This window comes from Belonocnema kinseyi, chromosome 3 (assembly GCF_010883055.1).
Source record: "Belonocnema kinseyi isolate 2016_QV_RU_SX_M_011 chromosome 3, B_treatae_v1, whole genome shotgun sequence".
Classification (NCBI taxonomy): Eukaryota; Metazoa; Arthropoda; class Insecta; order Hymenoptera; family Cynipidae; genus Belonocnema; species Belonocnema kinseyi.
Window position 1 is genome coordinate 14,674,311 of NC_046659.1, and position 20,480 is coordinate 14,694,790.

Below are 20,480 nucleotides of genomic sequence, written 5' to 3' on the forward strand. Positions count from 1 at the left end.
TGAAATATTTCATTATGATATTCCCAGAGCCCTAAATGAGTCCTAAACTATTCTTTAAGGTGAATTTTCTGTAAAATAATTTGTACTACGTTTTACAGCAATCTTGAACCAACTTGTTGTTAAACTAGAGCAGAATACCTTATATAACAACAAAAAAAGGGCAAAGGAAATATCGCAAGAACTTTGGTCTATGATTTTTCAGGAGCCTTAAATGAACCTAAATTATGCAAGAGAAAAGAAAATTATTTTCTTGGTAAATTTCTTTGAACAAAATTTTTCATTAACGTACCATTTTTTCTTCTCATACTTATTCAAAGTCAAAGCCAGAGGACTCGAATTTTCTCGCCGATAGTAGGTGGGCCTAAACTGCGGATGATGTGTATACACGTCATGAAGCAAAGTTCCTAATGAATTAACGGATTTCATTGAAAATTAGTACTAAGGGGTTATGTGGTTCGCTGAATACGATTTCGAGATAAAAATTCGTAATTTCAAAATGGCTGATCCTATATGGCGACCAAAAATTTTGAAAAATCCAATGAGTTGGCATATTTGAATGAAAATTGGTACTTGAGGGTTATTTGGGCAGGGGCGTGTAGAAAAGCAAACAAAAATCCGCCCGCTTCGCGGGCACATTCCCGTGTCCCGCTGCGCGCGCGGCTCGGTTTGCTCACAAGTTTGACCGCGCCTAGGGCGCGCGAACGTTCGTTCTCACGCTTCGCGCTCGATAATATATTTATCTCGCGCTCGGTCTTTGTATTACCCTCCACATTTGTTGTTGTCTTCCAAAAACATATTTATTTTGACACTTGAATTTGGTGTATTTAGAAAGGAATATTACATAAAGAAAAAAGTGTAATGCTGATTTTGCTCCATGTATTTGTTTTTAAAAAATAAGCAATTTCACACGAATCCGATAATGATAAATTAGGCTTCTCCAAACGAATTCGTAGCTATAGCCTTATCAAATCAGAACACAATATTTTCAAAAATTTACGACGGCTCCGAGATTCACCATTGTTTTTTAAAGTATGAAAAATGACTGCATTGATGCCTGCTTGATCCAGCATGCCATAAAACAATCGTAAAGGAAGAATCGTAAAAAACTAAATAATGTTTACACGTCAGTCGAAGGTATCGGTGCCGCCTTTAGTTTTGTTATAAAAAACAACTACTTCTGGCTTCTGAGTTTCATCATCGATTTTTCCGCTCTTATAAGTCTTTTTTTGAAAAAGTGCCTAAAACGCATTTTTAAACAAAAAAGTCTTCGTTAATTACACTAAAAAAGGAGAAAAACAAAAAAATTTAATTACCTGGAAGAAACACTAAAGCCGCCGTCCAGGTGGGTCATTCACGATGAAAAGAAGTTTTCAATATTCTACACGCGCCTACCCGGTTTTTATCTGGTCAGTGGAAATAAAATGAAAATAATAATCATAGAAAATTAGATTTCTACCCGGATCCTATCTGGTCTCTATGTAGGAATCGACGCTTGTGATTCACGTTATGATGAAAGTGTACCGGCTACCTAGTGCTACCCGAATCCTATCTGGCATATGGAACCAAAAATTAAAATAGGGTTATACGTTTCTACTCGGTTCCTATCGGCTCTCTTCAAGGAGCACGGTCACTTGTAAATTATTAAGTGAAAGTGTACCGGCTACCTGATTCTACCCGGTTCTTATCTGGTGAATGGAACCAGTAATTAATATAAGGGTATACTTTTTTACCCGGTTCCTATCTGTTCTCTTTAAGGCACATGGCTACTTGTAAATTATGGAACTAGAAATTTAAATAAGGATATACTTTTTCACCCGGTTCCTATCCGGTTCCTTTAAGGCACATGGCAACGTGTAAATATTAAGTCAAAATGTACCCGCTACCTCGTTCTGCCCGGTTCCTATCTGACAAATGGCATCAGAAATTAAAATGAGGATATGCTGTTTTGCCCGTTTTCTATCCAGTCTCTCTATGGCACCTGGCCGCTTGTGAATTGTTAAGTGATAGTGTACCGGCTACCCGGTTCAACCAGGTTCTTATATGGCAAATAGAACTAGAAATTAAAATTAGGATATACTTTTCTACCCGGTTCCTATCCGGTCTCTCTAAGGTACCTGGCCACTTGTGAATTACTAAGCGCAAGTGCACCTGCTACCCGGTTCGTATCTGGCAAATGGAAGCAGAAATTGAAAAAAGGATATATACTTTTCTACAAGGATCCTATCCGGTCTCTTTAAGGCCATGTGACGAGAGGGTCACGTGACCAAACCTGGTCTTCAATATTTCTTTCCCAACTTACATCTAAACGAAATAAGGTATCGCTCTGAAAGTTTGGGAAATGAAAGAGGAGGTAATAAAGTCCATGTCTCTGCTTTGTTCCCGTGGAAGTTTTAAGAAAAAATTTTTTTTTTCAAGAAAATGCCAGAGGAAGTTTTCTTTCCCAACTTACGTCCACACGGAATGAAATATCGTGTTAAAAATTTGGCACGATAAATAGAAGGCATACAAGAATATGTCTCTGGTCCTAAATAATTAGAATAGTGAAAAAAGTTTTTTTTAACTATTATTTTGGAGATATACCGACCGTGCTGTCGTCAAACCCTGCAAGCAATTTGCAATGTTGTCAATGGGCTAGTTATGAGGTTTATATTTATCAAAGTGGGGCAAAACAACAAAAATTGCTCACGAACATTATGCACAAATAATGCAAAAACTAATGTTTGCAGTTGAAATGCAAATAAAAATATTTGGTCTGACATTCGTATCAATCTGGTATCAGCTGTGTCAAAGCAGCACTAGCGCAGCGAGTAGACAACGTCGAAATTCTAGGGTCTGTGGGTAAAACAGATTGCATGATTACCGTCAGAGAAAGTTAAAAGTCAAACTTCTGCTGTAAAACCTAAATGTGTCCGTCGATAATCATTATTTGCATAAATAAACTTTTTTCTACCTTCAACTCTTTGCAAGGCCACAAAAGATCCTTTAATATTTATTAACATTTCCCGAAAAAAATTTCCGCGTTATTTAAACTTTTATTTTTTAATATGGGTGAAACAATATTGATCTTAGGGCTGACTTGATCAGCTGTTATACTTATCACATGGCCTTAAGGCAAATGGACACTTGTAAATTATTAAGTGAAACTGTACCGGTCACCTTTTTCTACCCGGTTCGTATCTGACAAATGGAACCAGATATTAAAATAAGCATATACTTTCCTATCCGGTTCCTATCCGGTCTATTTAAGGCACATGACCACTTGTAAATTTCTCAGCTCTTTACTACAATCTTTGAATCCGACGATCCAGATGGTCACACAAACAAGGAAATAATTTAATTTAGTCAAAAAATTCTACTTATTATTAGTCATATGTGACTAAAAATTTAATTAAAAATTGGAAGCAGTGTATTAAAACAAATAGTCAAATAAAACTAATATTTTATAAAAATGTTTTCTAAAGTAGATTGATGACCAATTTCTTAATTATCTTTGTATGTTACTTCTCTTATTAGTTGAAATTATTTATCATCGAAATGTTGTACATATTTCTATAAAATTCTCACTAAAGACAAATCCATTTTTTTAATTCTTGGCTGACCCACATATAATCTAGATAGGTTTCCAATGGGACCTGATAACAAAGAGGTACATATTTTTGCGTTCCTGATATAAACCGGATATAAATTTTACTGGTTCCCGAGTATAAACCAGATGATACAGGTTCCGGATAGGACTCGCGTAGGAACCGGTTGCAAATAGATAGATTCATGTCAAGTGTAGAGTACAAACCGGTGACAAGATCCGGGCACGTTTCGGATAAAAAACACATAAGTACCGTGTAGAAGTATTTTGACGAACCGGGTAAGACCCAGGTAGAAATTCGGTAAAGATATTATGTGATCCCAGATATAACTGAGTCAAGTGCCGGGTATAAACCAGGTCCAATCCCGACTACCAACCGGATACAAATCCTGAAGATACCGAATGAGAGCCATATAGAAGCCGGAGATAAAAATATCAATCCCGATAGAATTCTATCAAGGACCGGCTATAAACCGGGGACATAACCGGGGTCTAATTCCAATAGCGACAGATAAGAATCAACTTTCATCCGGTTCTTATCTGGGTTCTATCCGTCATTTTAAGGAGGGCAGTAAACGTCAATAACAGGATAATTGTTGAAATCGCCTAAGTTTCATAGAGTGACATTAGCTTAAGATGCTTCAATATTATATATTAAACAACAAAATATTGTATAAACAAATTATTTGTTGAAAAAATGTTTTCTACGATTTTCCATAATTATAAGTTTTTTCAAGTTATATTGCAAGAAATTTGAATGGAACCAATATTATATTAAAAAAAAAATTTCTTAAGATTATAATTCTTTATATTATAAACAAATATAATGGACAAATGCAGTAATCAGGCATTTTTCAACAGAAAATTCGTTCGGTACGTATTATGGGACTTACAGTGCTTTGAAATTGTATGTAGGTAAGTCGCTTTTGTGTCAGTGTGCGTGCATTGAGACTAGCGATCGTCAGTACAACTTCCCCTGTAGCTCCGAGTTCACAATGTTCGAGTTGTACCCAAAAGCGCAATCTAAGCTGGCTTGACAAGTTTAAACTTCTACCAATTGATTAATGAAATTAATGAAAGCAAATACATTGCGCTTTCAGCAGTTTGTAACCAACTGTGAACGTGTCCAGATAGCATTTATATATCTGTACACGTGCACGCGTATAGGTAAATTAATAACTAATTAAAAAATAAGTATATTTCCGATTACTTCCGTTCACGAAATTAAAACTGACCTTTCTTTGATATGTAATTGATATTTAAAAAATATTAAATTTATTAAATCTCGAAATTTTATTTTAAATTGCTTGAAGTGCTACATATCGCTGCATTCTATAGAATAATCGATGTCTTACAAACCAAGTGCTATATATTGCTGTATTTCATAACATATAGCAATATATAACTTTTTTAAAACATATTTTTTCAATAATGTCTTTTTAGTATTCAATAGTAAGCGACAGCAGCTTCTACAGAAAAAGTTGGAGAGTTGGATAGGGCTGACTTGACGATTTCTGATTAGCATGCGGAATTTAATTCTCAGATTTCTGTTCCAAATAAAGAAAATGATTATTTGAAGGGACAAATCGAGGAAATGCAAGATAAGCACATAAAACTTCGTCTAAGAATATCGCGGACGGAAAATGAACAGTGCCAGGATGGCATCTTGATTTCTGGGCTGCCTGAGCGTGATGGTGACGATCTTTTGGTGCTAGTCTACACAATCTCAAAAGTGTTTAATGTGAATCTAGCTGCGAACCAAATTAAAAATGCACCTAGACTGCCTCCTCAAAAAATGGCATCATACAGGGATCAATTATCGTCTTCAACATCGACATTGACGGAATCGGCTATTGCTCATCCTGTGAAAAGACCAATACCAATTAGGCCAAGAAAGAAATGACAGCTTCCTTGAAGAAGAGCAAAGAGCCAATGAAAGCAAGTGAAGTTCGATCAGACTTTGGAATGACTCGATTATATATTAACGAGTACCTTCCAACTGGACTGTACAAGTTACTTCGTTTAACCAGTAATAAGGCTAAGAAACTCTCTGACAGGTTTGTATGGCAGGGTAATGTTCTTATTTTTGTTCGTCAAAAGGATAATGATCCAGTAATAAAAATAAGATATGAATGTGATCTTAGTCAAATATTTGAATGACTATCCACAGATGGACCATCTCCCATTTCGTCATTGGCCGTGAAACATTCTGAGTTAAAGATATGCCATATTAATGTTAATCATATAATAGCGATAAGTGAGACATGGCGTACTGAAATTATTAGTGACAATATTGGTGCCATTGATGGTTATAGACTGATATAACGGGATAGGGAGGGAAGGAGGGGTGGTTTTGCTGTATATATCATGAATGGTATCAGATATAAAGTGCTAGAGACATCTAATGGATTTTTTTATCAACCTGAATTCAAGATGACTGAGATTATCAGTCATGGGGTATCAGCTATTCTTTTATTTGTGGTATACAGGGTGTCCCGGGCTCAAGTGTCTGGACTTCTATATCTATATGAAGATAAAAACAATAAATGGAAAATTCCTTTTCCAAAAATCAGTCACAGATATAGTTTTGAGTTATAAAATATTTAGGCTGGACCAATCAGGAGCTAGGTATACACAAACGTGCATACATGATTGGGGGCATATTTTATAACTCAAAAACTAAAACTTCAACTGATTTTTCGAAAAGGAATTTTCCAATTAGTTTTTTTTATTTGCATGCAGCCATATTAATCCTTGCACTTGAGCCTGATACACTCTGTATAGACGACCTCATGCAGAATATTTGCATGACTTTGAATTATCTTTCTTAAGTTTCAATCATGCATATGATAATATAGTTATTTAGGGGATTTTATTTTTGTTTTAAATTATGCTTATGGATCTACCTATATAAAGGATCTTTTTTATTTACGTATTTAGGCTGGACCAATCAGGAGCTAGGTATACACAAACGTGCATATATGAGTGGATGGTCAACCAATTAGTTACAAACTTCTGTTTTTTCTGAAAAGTGGACAAAGCTAATAAGTCCTGTGAATAAAGTTAAGTTATCTCAAAGCGTTGGTAGTTATAGGCTTGTTGCCATATTCTGTTTTCTCTCTAAGGTGTTGGAAAAAATCGTCTACAGTCAGATGATAGACTATGTGGAAAAAGATAATATCCTAAATTAATGTCAATCAGGATAGGATAGGATATAGTACGCAGACATTATTGTTCGCTATCATGCACGACATTCGCTTGGGAATTGATAAGAGAATGGTGACAATTATGCTTCTTTTTCTTTTTACTAAGGCTTTTGATATATACTAATAAGTCCAACCTAAATCCTACTAAAACTCAGGCTTAAATTTTAGGAAGTTCTCAGTATATTATTAGTCTAGACGGTGTTTCTTTGCCACCATTGCAAGTAAAGAAGATTGTGGTATCTTTTGTCAGTCGTGCTCGTAATCTGGGAATAATTTTAACCTCTACATTATCTTGGGATAAAGAGCTTGCAAGCTTCTCCAGAATAGCTTAAGCTACGTTTAAAAAACTATAGTTTAATAACAATTCTTTATCCACGGAATTAAGAATTAAGCTGATCTCTTCCCTCATAATTCCGTACATCGAATATTGTCATGCAATATTCACTGATATTTAAGGTGAGCATAATCATGAATTAACGAAGCTATTAAACTCTTGTATAAGATTCATCTTCAATGGAAAACGGGATGAACATTTTACATTGTACCGGAAATGGCTGGATAAGCGTAGGCAGTATGAGAAAATTTTGTGTAGGATCTGTTATGTATGTGTTATTAAAAACACAGCGTCCGCAATATTTTTGTGATAAATGTGGCGAAAGTTACTGTTACTTATTTGGAAGTTAGACAGCCAGAAATGTTCCAAATTCCACAGAGCAGAACTGAAACTTTTCAGAAGTCATTTATTTTCCAGTTTCAAAAACAGAATTCTCAAATATTTGAATAATATGGAAGATTAATAATGTAGTTTAAGCAATGTATTAAGTATGTTCTTAATTTAAGTGAACATTGTTATATCTAGAGAGCATAGTTTACTGAAGTTGAGAAACGCAGAATGAAATCTGAAATTCTGTGTGTTTACATATACATTTTTTACTGTTGTGTCATTAAGGCGCTTCCTAAGGCTTGATTAAAGTTCACGAATTACAAATCAAGCTCTAGGAAGAGCCTTAAGGGTTCAGCGTAGGGCAAAAAAAGAATCGATCTCTCATCCGCTACACTGTCCCCTTCTCTTTCCTCCCCTTTCTTTCCTTTTTTTTTTAAATCTTACGGAATTGTCTGTTTTTAAATTTTCAGGATAAAGAATTTTTACGTATTTTGTGCTCGTCAGATATGTACGGCCGGTCGTTTGAGTACCTCTAATCAAATGTTTCATTTACCCATAAATAAATTTCCGGGTTTTCGTCCGTGTTCAGTAACGATATACGGGATCATAAATATATGTTGAAGTAGGTCGGTTAATAATAATATATTAATATATAAGAATAATGGTAAATTAAGGGAACATTTAAGCATTTAAAACAGACCGCAAAAAACTCGTTTCTGTGTATATTAGATTTTTTCTCCGTATATGTGTATATACATTCCTAACTGTCAAATACATGCAAATATAATTAGATCATGGCGCTAAAAAGTAATTAATTTAATGCAATTTTAGATCCTCATAATTGCGAAATAATCTTGAAGCAGAAGACTTTTATCCGTCGTAGAATTTCACAATGGAACAACTTGAGACAGATCGAAAAACAAGTATTTTTCAGTATTATGCGTATAATCCTGGAGGTAGGTGATTTTGATAAGCAATATTTTTAATCTTTCTTCATTTTCTGTTTAAGGGATGATATAAAATACCCTATACACAACCGCCAACATGCAAAAGCACGACAAGCACAATGCTACCTTTTATAATTAGACAAAATTGTATACTAAAAATACGCTTGGACATTTTTAGTAATTTCAGGAGCCGTTAGAGATTTTTCAACATTTATTGACTTAAATTAAAGATTTAATGGATTTCTGTGATATAAATGTATGATTTTTACTACAAATTTCCTAGGTCATAGTCCAAGTTTAAGTCGAGGTTCAGAATGTGAAAAATATTTTTTGTTTTAAAGTCATAAGTTATTTTTAAGACCGTTAACGCTAGTTGTTCTGATCATGTCTGACGCTAATATATATCTTTTTACATTTTTACTAAAATTCTGCAAGAGCTCGAAACTTCGAGGTGGCCACTTTTGAATTGACTCAACTTCCGAGTTGGCTCAAAGTTTGAAATTACTCGATATGAAATAATCCTTATTAAATGTTTACTTAATTATCATTATAAGTTGCTAATAGTAAGTACATATGCATTTATTGAATCTATGGATTTCTTTTGCCTTTCAGAAATATCATCGGGTACAGGTAACAAACCTGGTCCACTTATTGGTGTGATAGATGTTGGTACTCGAACCGTTCGTTTTGTGGTAAGATTTCGCCGCATATCTTAACTTGAACATTGTTTTGAACGAAACCTTGTATTAGAAACTTTAATAAAGTAGTGTTAATGAGTGACGATATTATTTTTTACGAATAAGGTAACGAATCTCATTCAAAAACTGATATTTTGGCCGCTCTGTTAAATTTAGTTGGGAACCTTTTGAGAATAGCACAGGCTAGAATACCAAAAAAAGAATACCGTTTAGCCCTTTAAAAAGGGTGCAATTTTGGCTTGTAAACTTTTTTCGTATTCCACCATCGTTTTCGAAACAAAATGAAAATTTTTTATCACAAAAAAAATTATTGTAGTGGCATGAAAACTTATCATGCTATTGTGGCGCGCTGATGTGGGACACCGATTCGACTTGGGTTTTACAGGGTGAACGTATATTAAAATACATTATGCCTGCGTTTGTTCTTTCGATGCAGTGGGCCTTTATTTTACAGATATTGTGTTTTGAGTATTTATGCTTGAGCTCAAGACTCGCCACTGTAGAAGTCCGCACACCAGTTTTGGCGCTTACAGACAATTCCACACAATTTTTGTAACAAAAGCATTTTATAGGGTTTTTTCGTAGATTGTGAATCTCAAAACGAAAATAATTAATCACCTCAAGTTTTTGAAAAAAGCAGGGTAAATAAGTAATTGAAAAAAACAACAGAAATTCGTTTTTGTTCCTTTGAAAAGTTGTAAATATGTGTGATATATGCTAGTTGTTTATTATATGTTTGATATATTAAATATTGAATTAACATTGCAAACAAACCAATTCGTACCAATGTGCCGTTTACGTATGCTGGGATGGAGTATATCGTTTGAGAGTTAAAAAAACTTTTATTAAAGAAACTAATTTTGATTTTTATAAAACACGTGAGCCCTCGTGGGATACCCGGCAGAAGTGATAACTTCATATGCTGTACATTGAAATGGGGTTTCTTGGAACTCTTTCAACTTAAAAGGTAGTTTAAATATTACTTGAATTAATTAGATGATTTGTGAGTAGGCTCGAAATGAATAAGTAATTGTATTTGAAAGATAGATTTGTATCTACAATTATCAATGTACTAAAAGAATCTGAAATCACGGAATCACACTAGTTTTTGGTAGTATAATTTGTCTGTGGAGTTCCTTGTAAGTTTTTTTTACGATTAGATAATCTTCTTTAATTATAAACTGTATTTTTAAAATTATATTAACAGTATATTACATTTTAAACAATGAGCAAATCAAAAACCTGTGTTCAAATCAGTGAAATTAAATTAAATTACATCAATGTTTTAAATGATATGCATATATTAAACATAAGTTATTATCTATTATTAGCCGATGAAATCAATTTCATATAGTTGAAATGTCTATTTTCGTAATGAAATGGTATAATAGATATCAAACTTTATTTTAAGACATGAGGATGACAGGATAAGGTCCAATCTATTGTAGCCATATTGTATATGGATTACTTCTATCGTTTTGGGTAAATTTTCTATCATGTAGTGTAAATTAAATTTTTTTATCAGGTTGAAACTTGGCCAAATTATAGTCCTCGTGGATATGTAATAATTCTCTAAACCATAGGTATATTTATCAAGAGTTCATCAATATATAGGAGCCTAAATTTTTCACATTTTTGCGTGTCTTCGTAACTTTCTGTTAGTGTAACTTCTCTAAGGCTAATCCGATTAGATTTTCATTATAGAGTATTGGAAATCATTTTAACCTCCTTTAAGGCTACGATAACAATTTTTCAGCCTTTAAATTCGCTTTTTCTTAAATAAAAATACAAATTTATTCCTTGGAAAAAACTTTAGTTAACAAATTTTTTCTATTTAAAATTTGTTTTTCTATATACTCTTAAATGAGCAGAGAAAAAATGGGAATAGAAATAATTTCTTTGTCAAATTGAAATTTTTAAGCTTTAGGTTTTGTTTCATGTTTATTTTTATAAATATATAAAATAATATTTTTATTTTTATTTTTATTTATTTTTATTTTTATAATATAATGTTTATATAGACATTTTTGTAAGATGTAAGATTTAATGTCTTTATTGAGTTAAGCACTTTACTGATTCGAAAACGTCGGACAACGATCTGTCACGATTCACTGCTGGCCCACTGGTTTTCTCAAGCGACAAGGCTATCATCACACGCTCAAACTGAAGAATCACGTGACTTCAAACGTTCCTTTAAATAATAAGGAAACTGAAAATAGCTTTGAAACAGGCGATGTCATAAATTCAATAATTTTCAATCGCAGAAAATTTCACAAAGACGAAACATCACAACTTGAAACATACCGCCCGCTTCATGAGTGGTAACTGCACGATGAGAAGAAAAAAAAACAATAAGTGCTTAATCGAGTTTTTGTCAACAACGCAAATGCCGCTCGCAATAATAGTTCTTCAGATTTCGCTCATTTCTTTCGCTCTGACTGGTAACAGACAAATCTGAGTAATCGGACGTTCATATTCCGAACTGGCAGTTTTTACGCGAATAAAACGTACTAAATCGTCCTTACCCTTGTAACATTTAATTATACGGCCTAACAATCATCTAGAAGGCGTTAACGAATCATGTTTCACAAGAAAGATATCACCGATCACAAGATTTAGCTCTTTGTTGAACCATTTGTAGCGTTTTTGCAAAGACTGTAAATAATCTACAGCCCATTTTCTCCAGTCAATGTCTGAAATTTTTTGTACTAATTGCCATCGATTTAAACGATTTTCCGAAGTAAATTCCAATGAGGGTTCTGGAATGCTGGTCAAAGAGGCTCCAATCAGAAAATGTCCAGGTGTAAAATAGAAAAAGTCTTCAGGACCATTTGAAAGAGGAGCAATAGGACTGCAATTGAGGCAAGCTTCTATACGAGTAAGAAGGGTATAAAACTCTTCGTATGTAAGAGTATGTGCACCTATAATTCTTTTCAGATCGTGTTTAAAACTCTTAACTCCAGCCTCCCATGAATCCCCAAAATGAGGAGCGGAAGGAGGTATGAAATGCCAATAAGTACCTCGAAATGCGAACTCAATATGCAAATTAGCATCCAGCCTAAGATTCAAAAGGCAATTTTTTAATTCCCGGTCCGCACCGTGAAATTTCGTACCATTATGACTGTAAAAATGTAAAGGTCTTCCCCGCCTTGAAGAAAATCGCTGATAGGCGGCGAGAAAAACGGCAGATGAATAATCAGAAACAAGTTCTAAATGGACAGCTCGCGTACAACAACAGACGAAAGGCGCAACGTAAGTTTTGTAACTCTTTCTGCTACGACCGGACGCGAAGCGTACATTAAATAGGCCTGCATAGTCCACACCAGAATGTGTGAATGGACGTTGTGGGGTTACTCTAAATTCGGGTAAGTCCCCCATAAGTTGTTGAGACAGAGCCGCTCTCTCATTTGTGCACTCCAGGCAACCTTTGATCAGTCATTTAACCAAAGAGCGAGCTCCAAAAATCCAGTGACGCTATCTGAGCGTATGTAAAGTTAATTGCTGACCGCCGTGTAAAGGTTCGAGGTAAGCATGCGTAGCGATAAGCTCACTTATTAAATTCTGCTATTCTGCTAACGTTCTTGAAGAACCAATATTAACTCCTCCAACCCCATATACAACTGCTTTAACTTTTTTGTAGCGTGCACTTGATATTTTCATTCCTCTCTCGGTAATAAAACAACATTCAGATCTTTGGTCCAGCAAAACTCTAAATCTGTGACTTATTCCATTTTCGGCTTGGAAGGAAATAACAGCCGTAGCAAGTAAGGTTGAGCGCGATAAATTGAGATGAATATTCAGAAAATGAAACGAAACTTAATCGTCTGCTTCTTTAAGCGCAACATGATTCACCCTCACCTTCGTATGCGAGTCTCCAAAAATAAGTCAAGTTGCTGATAAGTGGGATAATCAGTGCTAGCACCAATATGCATCTCCCATTCCTTTAAAGAAGTAATATCAAACTTTTTAACTATTATAAAAACAAGTGAATCACTCCAATGTTCTGTTAAGCGTTTAAGATTTTTGAGAGCCCCCAATGACTCATTTGTTTTATCGCGCAAGTTTTTTAAGTCTTCTAGAACATTATTCGACACATTAGGAAGCTTAATAAAGGCTTGTAAATGAGTTGGGATTAAAACTCTCTTGTTGTCAAATCTTGTCTTTAGCGACTCCGAAGTGGAGATAAAATTAGCGTCAGTTATCGAAAAATGTCTTTAAAAACCTTCAGCTTCGCCCTTTAATGACAATTTCAAATAGTGTAATCTTCCTACATTCGACAAGGAATCTTTTTGAATTATTAAAGCATTAAATAAATTGCGGAAATTCTACCAATCCTTATAGTCTCCTGAAAACTCTGGTAAAGTGATTTCAGGAAGCTTAACAGACAAGGAAAGGCTTCGGAAAGTATCCTTTATAGATGTAACATCCTGAATGCGGCTCTGTGGTACGCCCAGGTATGTATAAGTTTCTCCAGCGCAAAGGTGTCGTATAGCGCTTCTATCAACGAGCTCAGGATCTTCAGGGATGCCATTAAATTTTCGTCGCTGCAAATAAACCTTGGCGAATTTGTCTAACCCAAATTCCATTCAAATTTCCTTAGTATATCGTTCGACAATCCCTAGAGCTAGATGTAGTTGCTCTTTGTTTTTAGCATAGATCTTCAGATCGTCTATGTAAAATACATGAGTGACCTTGTACAAAAAATCAAAATTTTCCATTAAACTATATGAGATTCATCCATTGGATGAACCACTATCTCTTAAAAATATTAAAAATTGAAAAATGGCATCTTTTTAGAAAGAAAATTCGATTCTGCATTTAAAACATGCGCATTTTTCGCATGGCGAAAATGCATTTGTTTGAAAATCAAAAAAATAGTGCTTTATCCGATACAAAAACATATCCCGAGTACTTGTATTAAATTTGAAGTTGATCGCTTAGTTAGTTTTCAAGTTACAACTGCAGCCATTTTGAAAAATGCAGTTTTGAGGAAAACGCGTTTCAAGTTTTGACTACTGACTCATACTTACAGTTATTATGCTACTCCAGGGCCACACAATTCGCCTTCCTCATGCTCATCAAATGGTTGCTGCTCAGCTTCAGCTTTTTTACGAGCTGTCCGAGCCTCCTTCAGGGTTTCTTGGTGCCTTTTGTCGGTCAGTTGCACACGCCTTATGTCGCGCCTCTCGGCATATTCCCATGCGCTTCATATGCTCCCATTTCAAAATTATTAATGATACGGCCATATAACTTTAGAAAATTATTCTTAGAACAATGTACTATTAAAATATGCAACAAAAAATCGATTTTTCGAAAGTGAGAAACTGGTGTAGTCCCTTAAGTCTTCTATTCCGCGACTCTACATCTCACGCCGTCAAGGTGTCGCGGAATATTAAATCTTAAATGTGTTTATAGCAGGCTTATTCTGGGTACAGTACATAGAGTCGCAAATGGAACAGTCACTTTTCCAAAAATAGTCAGCAAGCACGAAGAAGTGGGCAAAGGAGCGTTTCTGTACAAAGCAGCGGAGGTGGCTGCTAAAACAATCGCACTAAATTTGAGTATCAAGGGTTAGCAAAATGCATAAAATCTTATCTATCTCGAGTACTTACTCCTGAACGCCCTGGTTAAGAAAGTGCAGCAAAAAAACTTTCAGGAAGAGCTCCTCGATAAGAGGAGGCACGGCATCTTCCAAGGAAATGTGGAGGATCAGTCAATGTCGTGTGAGCTAACTTTTTCTTTCCTCAAATCAACCGGTTTAAAGTCTGCCACGGAGGGTTTCATTTTGGCATGTCAAGACGGTGTGATTTCCACCTTAACATACCGTCACCACATTTTGAGCCAAGACATTCTCGATAATAGCTGCATAGCGTGCCATGCACACCCCGGGCATCTAGGGCACATATTATCTAGTTTTCCAACTCATGCGGGAACGACCTGTATCCAAAGGCACAATGCGGCACTAAGAGTGCTTGATTACCATCCCTGTCACTCTTGCGGAATTAACCTTGATATTGTTCCGCTAACGCTCCTAGGGCAATAAAGTCAATTGTCGAGAGTGAGAAGTGCCGTAACAGCTGACAAAATCCATATCATCGGTGCTCTCGGATCTTCCAAGCTTTCACTAGTTAATAGCCTGAAAAACATCCCTGCGTATGAACAATATGCTAAAACATTTTTGGGAAAAATGCAGAAGGCGGTCTACTTTGGGACGCTCCCTGTCCTCAGGTTGCACGAGATTTTTACCAGATCGTATTGATACCGTCACAAACTGTAATCACCTATCTCACAGTCATGGGTCGTGGTTATGTCTGAAATTTTACTGCATCCCAGGAGTATTGTCGTTCTTTGTAGTGGGGGATAGAAAAAAAAATATCATCGAAAAGTCCCTGAGAATTTGTGGCTCCATTGCGTAATTTAGTTATTAAAGAGCATTCAAATTGTATGTAGGTGTACGTTTATCTAACCGTAAAATAACTTTGCAAAAAAGTCAATTCTTTAATTTAAACATGTTCAAGATAAAATATTGATTCACCTGAATTAATCAGGGAAGAATCTAGCCTGTATTTCCATTTTTTCGGTGAACCGGATTTCGATGAGCCAATAATTTATCTAGAACATGTTTAAATAAAAGAATTGATTTTTTTGCAAAGTTATTTTACGGTTCGATAAACCTTGAAACCATCCGATTTAAACAGACATCACATTCGTAATTGTTCTTATTATTTTTTTTGTTTGAATGCGCAAGGTGCAAAAATTTGATGGGACTTTTTGATTAAATATTCTTTTCTAATTTCCATTGCAAGGAACGACAATACTCCTGGGACACTCCTTATATATGTATATATAATTTAATAATGACTAACAATGCGAACTCTCAAGAACATAATGTGAATCAATTCTACAGATAAGGTCTTATTTTTGCTATCTTACTTTTACTTCGCTGTCTTGCTTTAGCTTACTGTTGGTCACTTAGTAGCTCAAATTACGCGAAGATGTTGAGAAAAATTACTTCATTATCTCATTGAATATAGTATTTTATACATTTTTCCGACTTACGATAGTGTTATTTTAATGCATTGCTTTCACCAGGTCTTTCTACTGAGGAGAAATCGACTTAATCACCTCATGTTCGAGTTTCACCACCACTTCCCTGTTCTCTGGTCCAGAAGCTTGAACCAGAAGTTGAATGAGTAGAGGTCATTGGTGTTAAAATCCCCTCTGGCATTTGAAAAATATCGACGAAATTTCCCCTCAGTGGACATGTCTAGCTCACGCTTCTATTTTACTGCCATTAATACTGAATTGTACACATCCAGACGTGCAGATTCTAACAGCATCTGCAAAATTATGAACGAGATAAAAAGTGTAATATGACATTTTACACTTACTTCATATATTTTTGCCGAGATAAGTATCCCAAGAGAGTTACATGTAAGTTTAGAGGCACATTAGGCTTGACAGTACTCGTACTCTGGTGCTGCGTTAGTTGACCGTGGTAGCCCCGGGCGTAAAACTGTCAATTTGGCGAAGAATATGTTTCCATACTACTTTTTATAACAAACAAATATTTGTTGATCCCGTTCTTTTTCAAAAGCTTGACGTGATGGATAATTTTCGTTTTGAGATATGCAATGTACGTGAAAACCTCTATAGAAATCATATGACTTTACTTTTGTTACAAAATATGTGTCGGACTGACTGTAAGCGTCTAGTCCGGGGTTCGGACTGCAATGGCAAGACGAGCGCTTGACCAACAATATTCAAATCTTGATATCTGGGAAACTAAGGCCCATTGGATTGAAAGAAAAAATACGCGCCTAATGGATTTTGATGTACTTTGAGCCTGTCAACCCCCAATCAATTCCGCTTGCCGCAGCTCGCGACTTCTTCTTAGATCTTTTTCTCCGTGTGAGCGGAGAATAACCATAGAAAAGCTCCGAAGCACGAATCATAATAAAACTGGAAGTGCAAGAACTTTTGGTTTGAATTTATCGATGTTGTACGCGATTTAAAATTCGCTTGATAAAGCATGAAATGATGCTATTTAAAACAAATTTTATTTTAAATTCTTGAATTTGCCTATGCTTCTAGTTGGAAATATCACAGTTTAAGATATTTTAGGTAAAAAAAATTGTCTCAAGGATTTTCTTTAAATTATCATTTTAGTCATATGTGATGAATTCTAACAGAAGATTCTACTTATCATCCAGAAATCATAAGTATACCGCACTGATATAATTGACTAATCGAATTCTGAAAATGTTTTTACGCTAACTGAGATTGCATATTTTTTAATCGAAAATATTAAAATTATGTGGATAGTAAGTAGTATCTTCTGGTAGAACTGATCCCATTTGTCTAACATAATAATTTAGAGAACATCCTTAGTGATCTTTAAATATCACAACTGCAATTGAAAAATCTGTAAGATGAAAATAATTCTCCATTCCTCCGTAAATTGCAAGTAAAGCTACAGAACTGTAACTCATATTTCAATGAAACTGCGCATTCTTGGAGCTTTGCAAAATAGCCGATTAGAACAATTAAGGTTAAGCCTAATATTATACAATCAAAACAATAATAATAACACCATCGTGTGTATAATCATTGCGTAGATAGTCTAATTGCTATTGAAATCGTTTTATGTGTTGTAGCAGTATTCATGAGCAAGAGAAGTTTGTGTTATAGAAAAAACATGCAATCTTTATAAAACCTTGACGATAAATGCATTAACGAACAGGTGAGCGTTAATTAATAACACAGCTAAATTCTTTAGTGTCAATAAAATTGCTCTAAAAATCAAACTCATATATTTCAATCATTTATAAAACTGAAATACAATTAATATGAACTTCTATGCTGAAACAATGAGACAAGTTCTTACTTTAACGTTCAGACGACGACACACAGCAACGTGTGAAATGTTTCACACACAGATAGAGACGCGCACAACCAACTTAAAGAGTGTGACTTATGATAAGAATAAAAAATACGAAAACAAAATCAAAATCATTATTTAATCTCTAAAATTCCGCTCACCTCGCTTGGACGAAATTATTTCAAAGAATACAACAAAAATAAATTGATAACTGCATAACAAAAATGGTGCTTCAAAATATAACTTCTTGTTTGAAGAGACACTATACGATCCTGCTTATGGGATCCTGGATGAAGGTGGATGACGCGTCCATGAGCCCACGTGGTAGGGGGGAAAGTTCTATTGACGAATGAATTTATGCCCACTGATTTTTTTGCTTCCAAATTTCATCCATGGCACACAAATGACAATGCATTACTCTTCACACGTTTAACTATAAACAGGATGGCCACATGCCAGGGAAGTGTCAGGGAAATGAAGTATCTGGCAGGAAAAATAGAAATTGATATGTTTTAATATTATTTTGGAAGCACTTCCTAATATCATTATAAATATTTTTTCAATGTACATTCTTTAAAAATAGAATTCGATTCTTAGTTTTTTATTTGTAATTATTTATTTATTGATAGTTTTGATACATGACCTTTACCATTAATCCATACTGTCATGTAAAACGCATTTTTCTGGCTTGTTTCAGTTTTGCTTGGCACATTATTGAAACCTCATTCGCTTTTGCAATACTTTCCTGTCAGGGAAATATCCAAAAAATAGGAAAATTAAATCTTGTGGCCACCCTGATCAAGTTCTCCATACTGCTTAGACTCTTAGCATTAGTTGCACAAAGTTTTTTAGATTGGGCTTTCTCTCACGTTTCCTTTTTTTTTGCTCATTCATTTGAGTCCCAGTGTCTTCATTCATAGGTCTTTTCGCCGTTTTCGCTGACTTTCCCTCGGTGCAGAGTGGAGAACTAATCTCGCCGTCTGCCATGCCGAATCGAATCTGCAATGCCATATCGAATAAGCAAGTTTTTATTACAGTCCCCCAAACTTCTCTCGAATTCTCGAACAAATTTCCGCAGACTGAAACCCATCGCATGTTAAATTAAAGTGCTATTGATTATTTTTTCATAAATTTAAATTTTTTAGTAAATGTCTAAATTAACTATTTAACATGCATCATTTGAACTCGGAATATATTTTTTCCGTAGAATTTATTTAATTTTACTATTTCAAATTTTAACTTGTGCAAAGAAAATCGTAAATACGGCTATTTTACGTTGTAATATTCACTAAATTCTACAAAAAATGTGTTTAAAGTTCAAATGATGCATGTTGAATGATAAATTTAGCCGTTTGCTTTTTTCCAAGACCATCAAATTGAAAAATAAAAATACAGTGTCCTCTTCTTTTTATTAAGTTTAAACATAGTTCTTTCTGCTCAACATTTTTGTTTATATAAGAGTAACAAGAAATCATCTACTTTAAATTGAAGAACAATTGTTTCTTTTTTAGTAAATGTCCAAATTAACTATTTAGCATGCATCATTCGAACTCTGAACACACTTTTTCTTGTAGAATTTATTCAATTTCACTATTTCAAATTGTAACATGTGCAAGTAAATCGTAAATACAGCTATTTTACGTTGTATTATTCACTATATTCTGCACGAAATGGGTTCAGAATTCAAGTGATGCATGTTAAATGGTAAATCCATTTATTAAATTCTTTTCGTGACCGAATTGCTACATAAAAATAAAATGCTTATCTTTGAATCCTATATAAACATGAACTTAAATTTAAAGACTTTTTAAATATATGACATAAAATCTTTATTCTTATGATTTTGTAGAAGTATATTTTATGATTTAGATGAACATGAAAATAAAAATAAAATGTTTAATAGCTATTTAATGTGTTTCAATACTCTAGTTGGTTTCTTAAAATTGCCTAAAACATGGCAGGCCTTCAGCGGAATAGCTGAGCATTCTTCAAAATGCCTAAATAAACTAGGCACTTGGACGCCGAGCATAGATTTTGTCCCAAATTCTTCTGAACGCAGGCAGTCGGCTGAAAGCCTGAATCTTCTAAATGCTTACAACATACGCACTACACATAACGTTACCCAGGATATTCGAGTTGAATGATTTCCCTTATAATCGGTGCTCTCGGAGGGGGGAAGCTATCGTTGTTTTGCAGTGCCTCACAAACGAGAGCTGGGTAGTCATAATGCACGATGGAATTACAATAACGCACCGGTAGACCATTCGTGTCTCTTAAGGGCACGGAGCAACTCAAGAATTACAGCTCTCTGCGTCATTTTGCAAGTACCTCGGAATGTTTTTTCGCACGCAGGTATGGCTTTGAGATTACGGACCAGGGATGGCTTCACACGTTCCAGAGCATGGATCCTAAGAACAATCATTTTAATACTGCGCCATTCCGACGGCTACTTGTGCGGCAAACCTGCAGATCGAAAGTACAAGGTCACTCATGCATTTTAC

The 20,480-nt window shown here is 34.8% G+C and overlaps 1 protein-coding gene across 1 annotated transcript in view; it reads left to right on the forward strand.

Annotated features, from left to right (window-relative positions):
* The window catches only part of LOC117168967 (glycerol kinase), a 64,666-nt gene that overhangs the window by 23,333 nt on the left and 20,853 nt on the right, over nucleotides 1-20,480 (forward strand). The window contains exons 2-3 of the mRNA XM_033354975.1: nucleotides 8,285-8,409; nucleotides 9,013-9,092. Of these exons, the coding sequence (XP_033210866.1) occupies nucleotides 8,346-8,409; nucleotides 9,013-9,092 (144 nt within the window). The 5' untranslated portion in view covers nucleotides 8,285-8,345. The remainder of the gene's footprint in view (nucleotides 1-8,284; nucleotides 8,410-9,012; nucleotides 9,093-20,480) is intronic.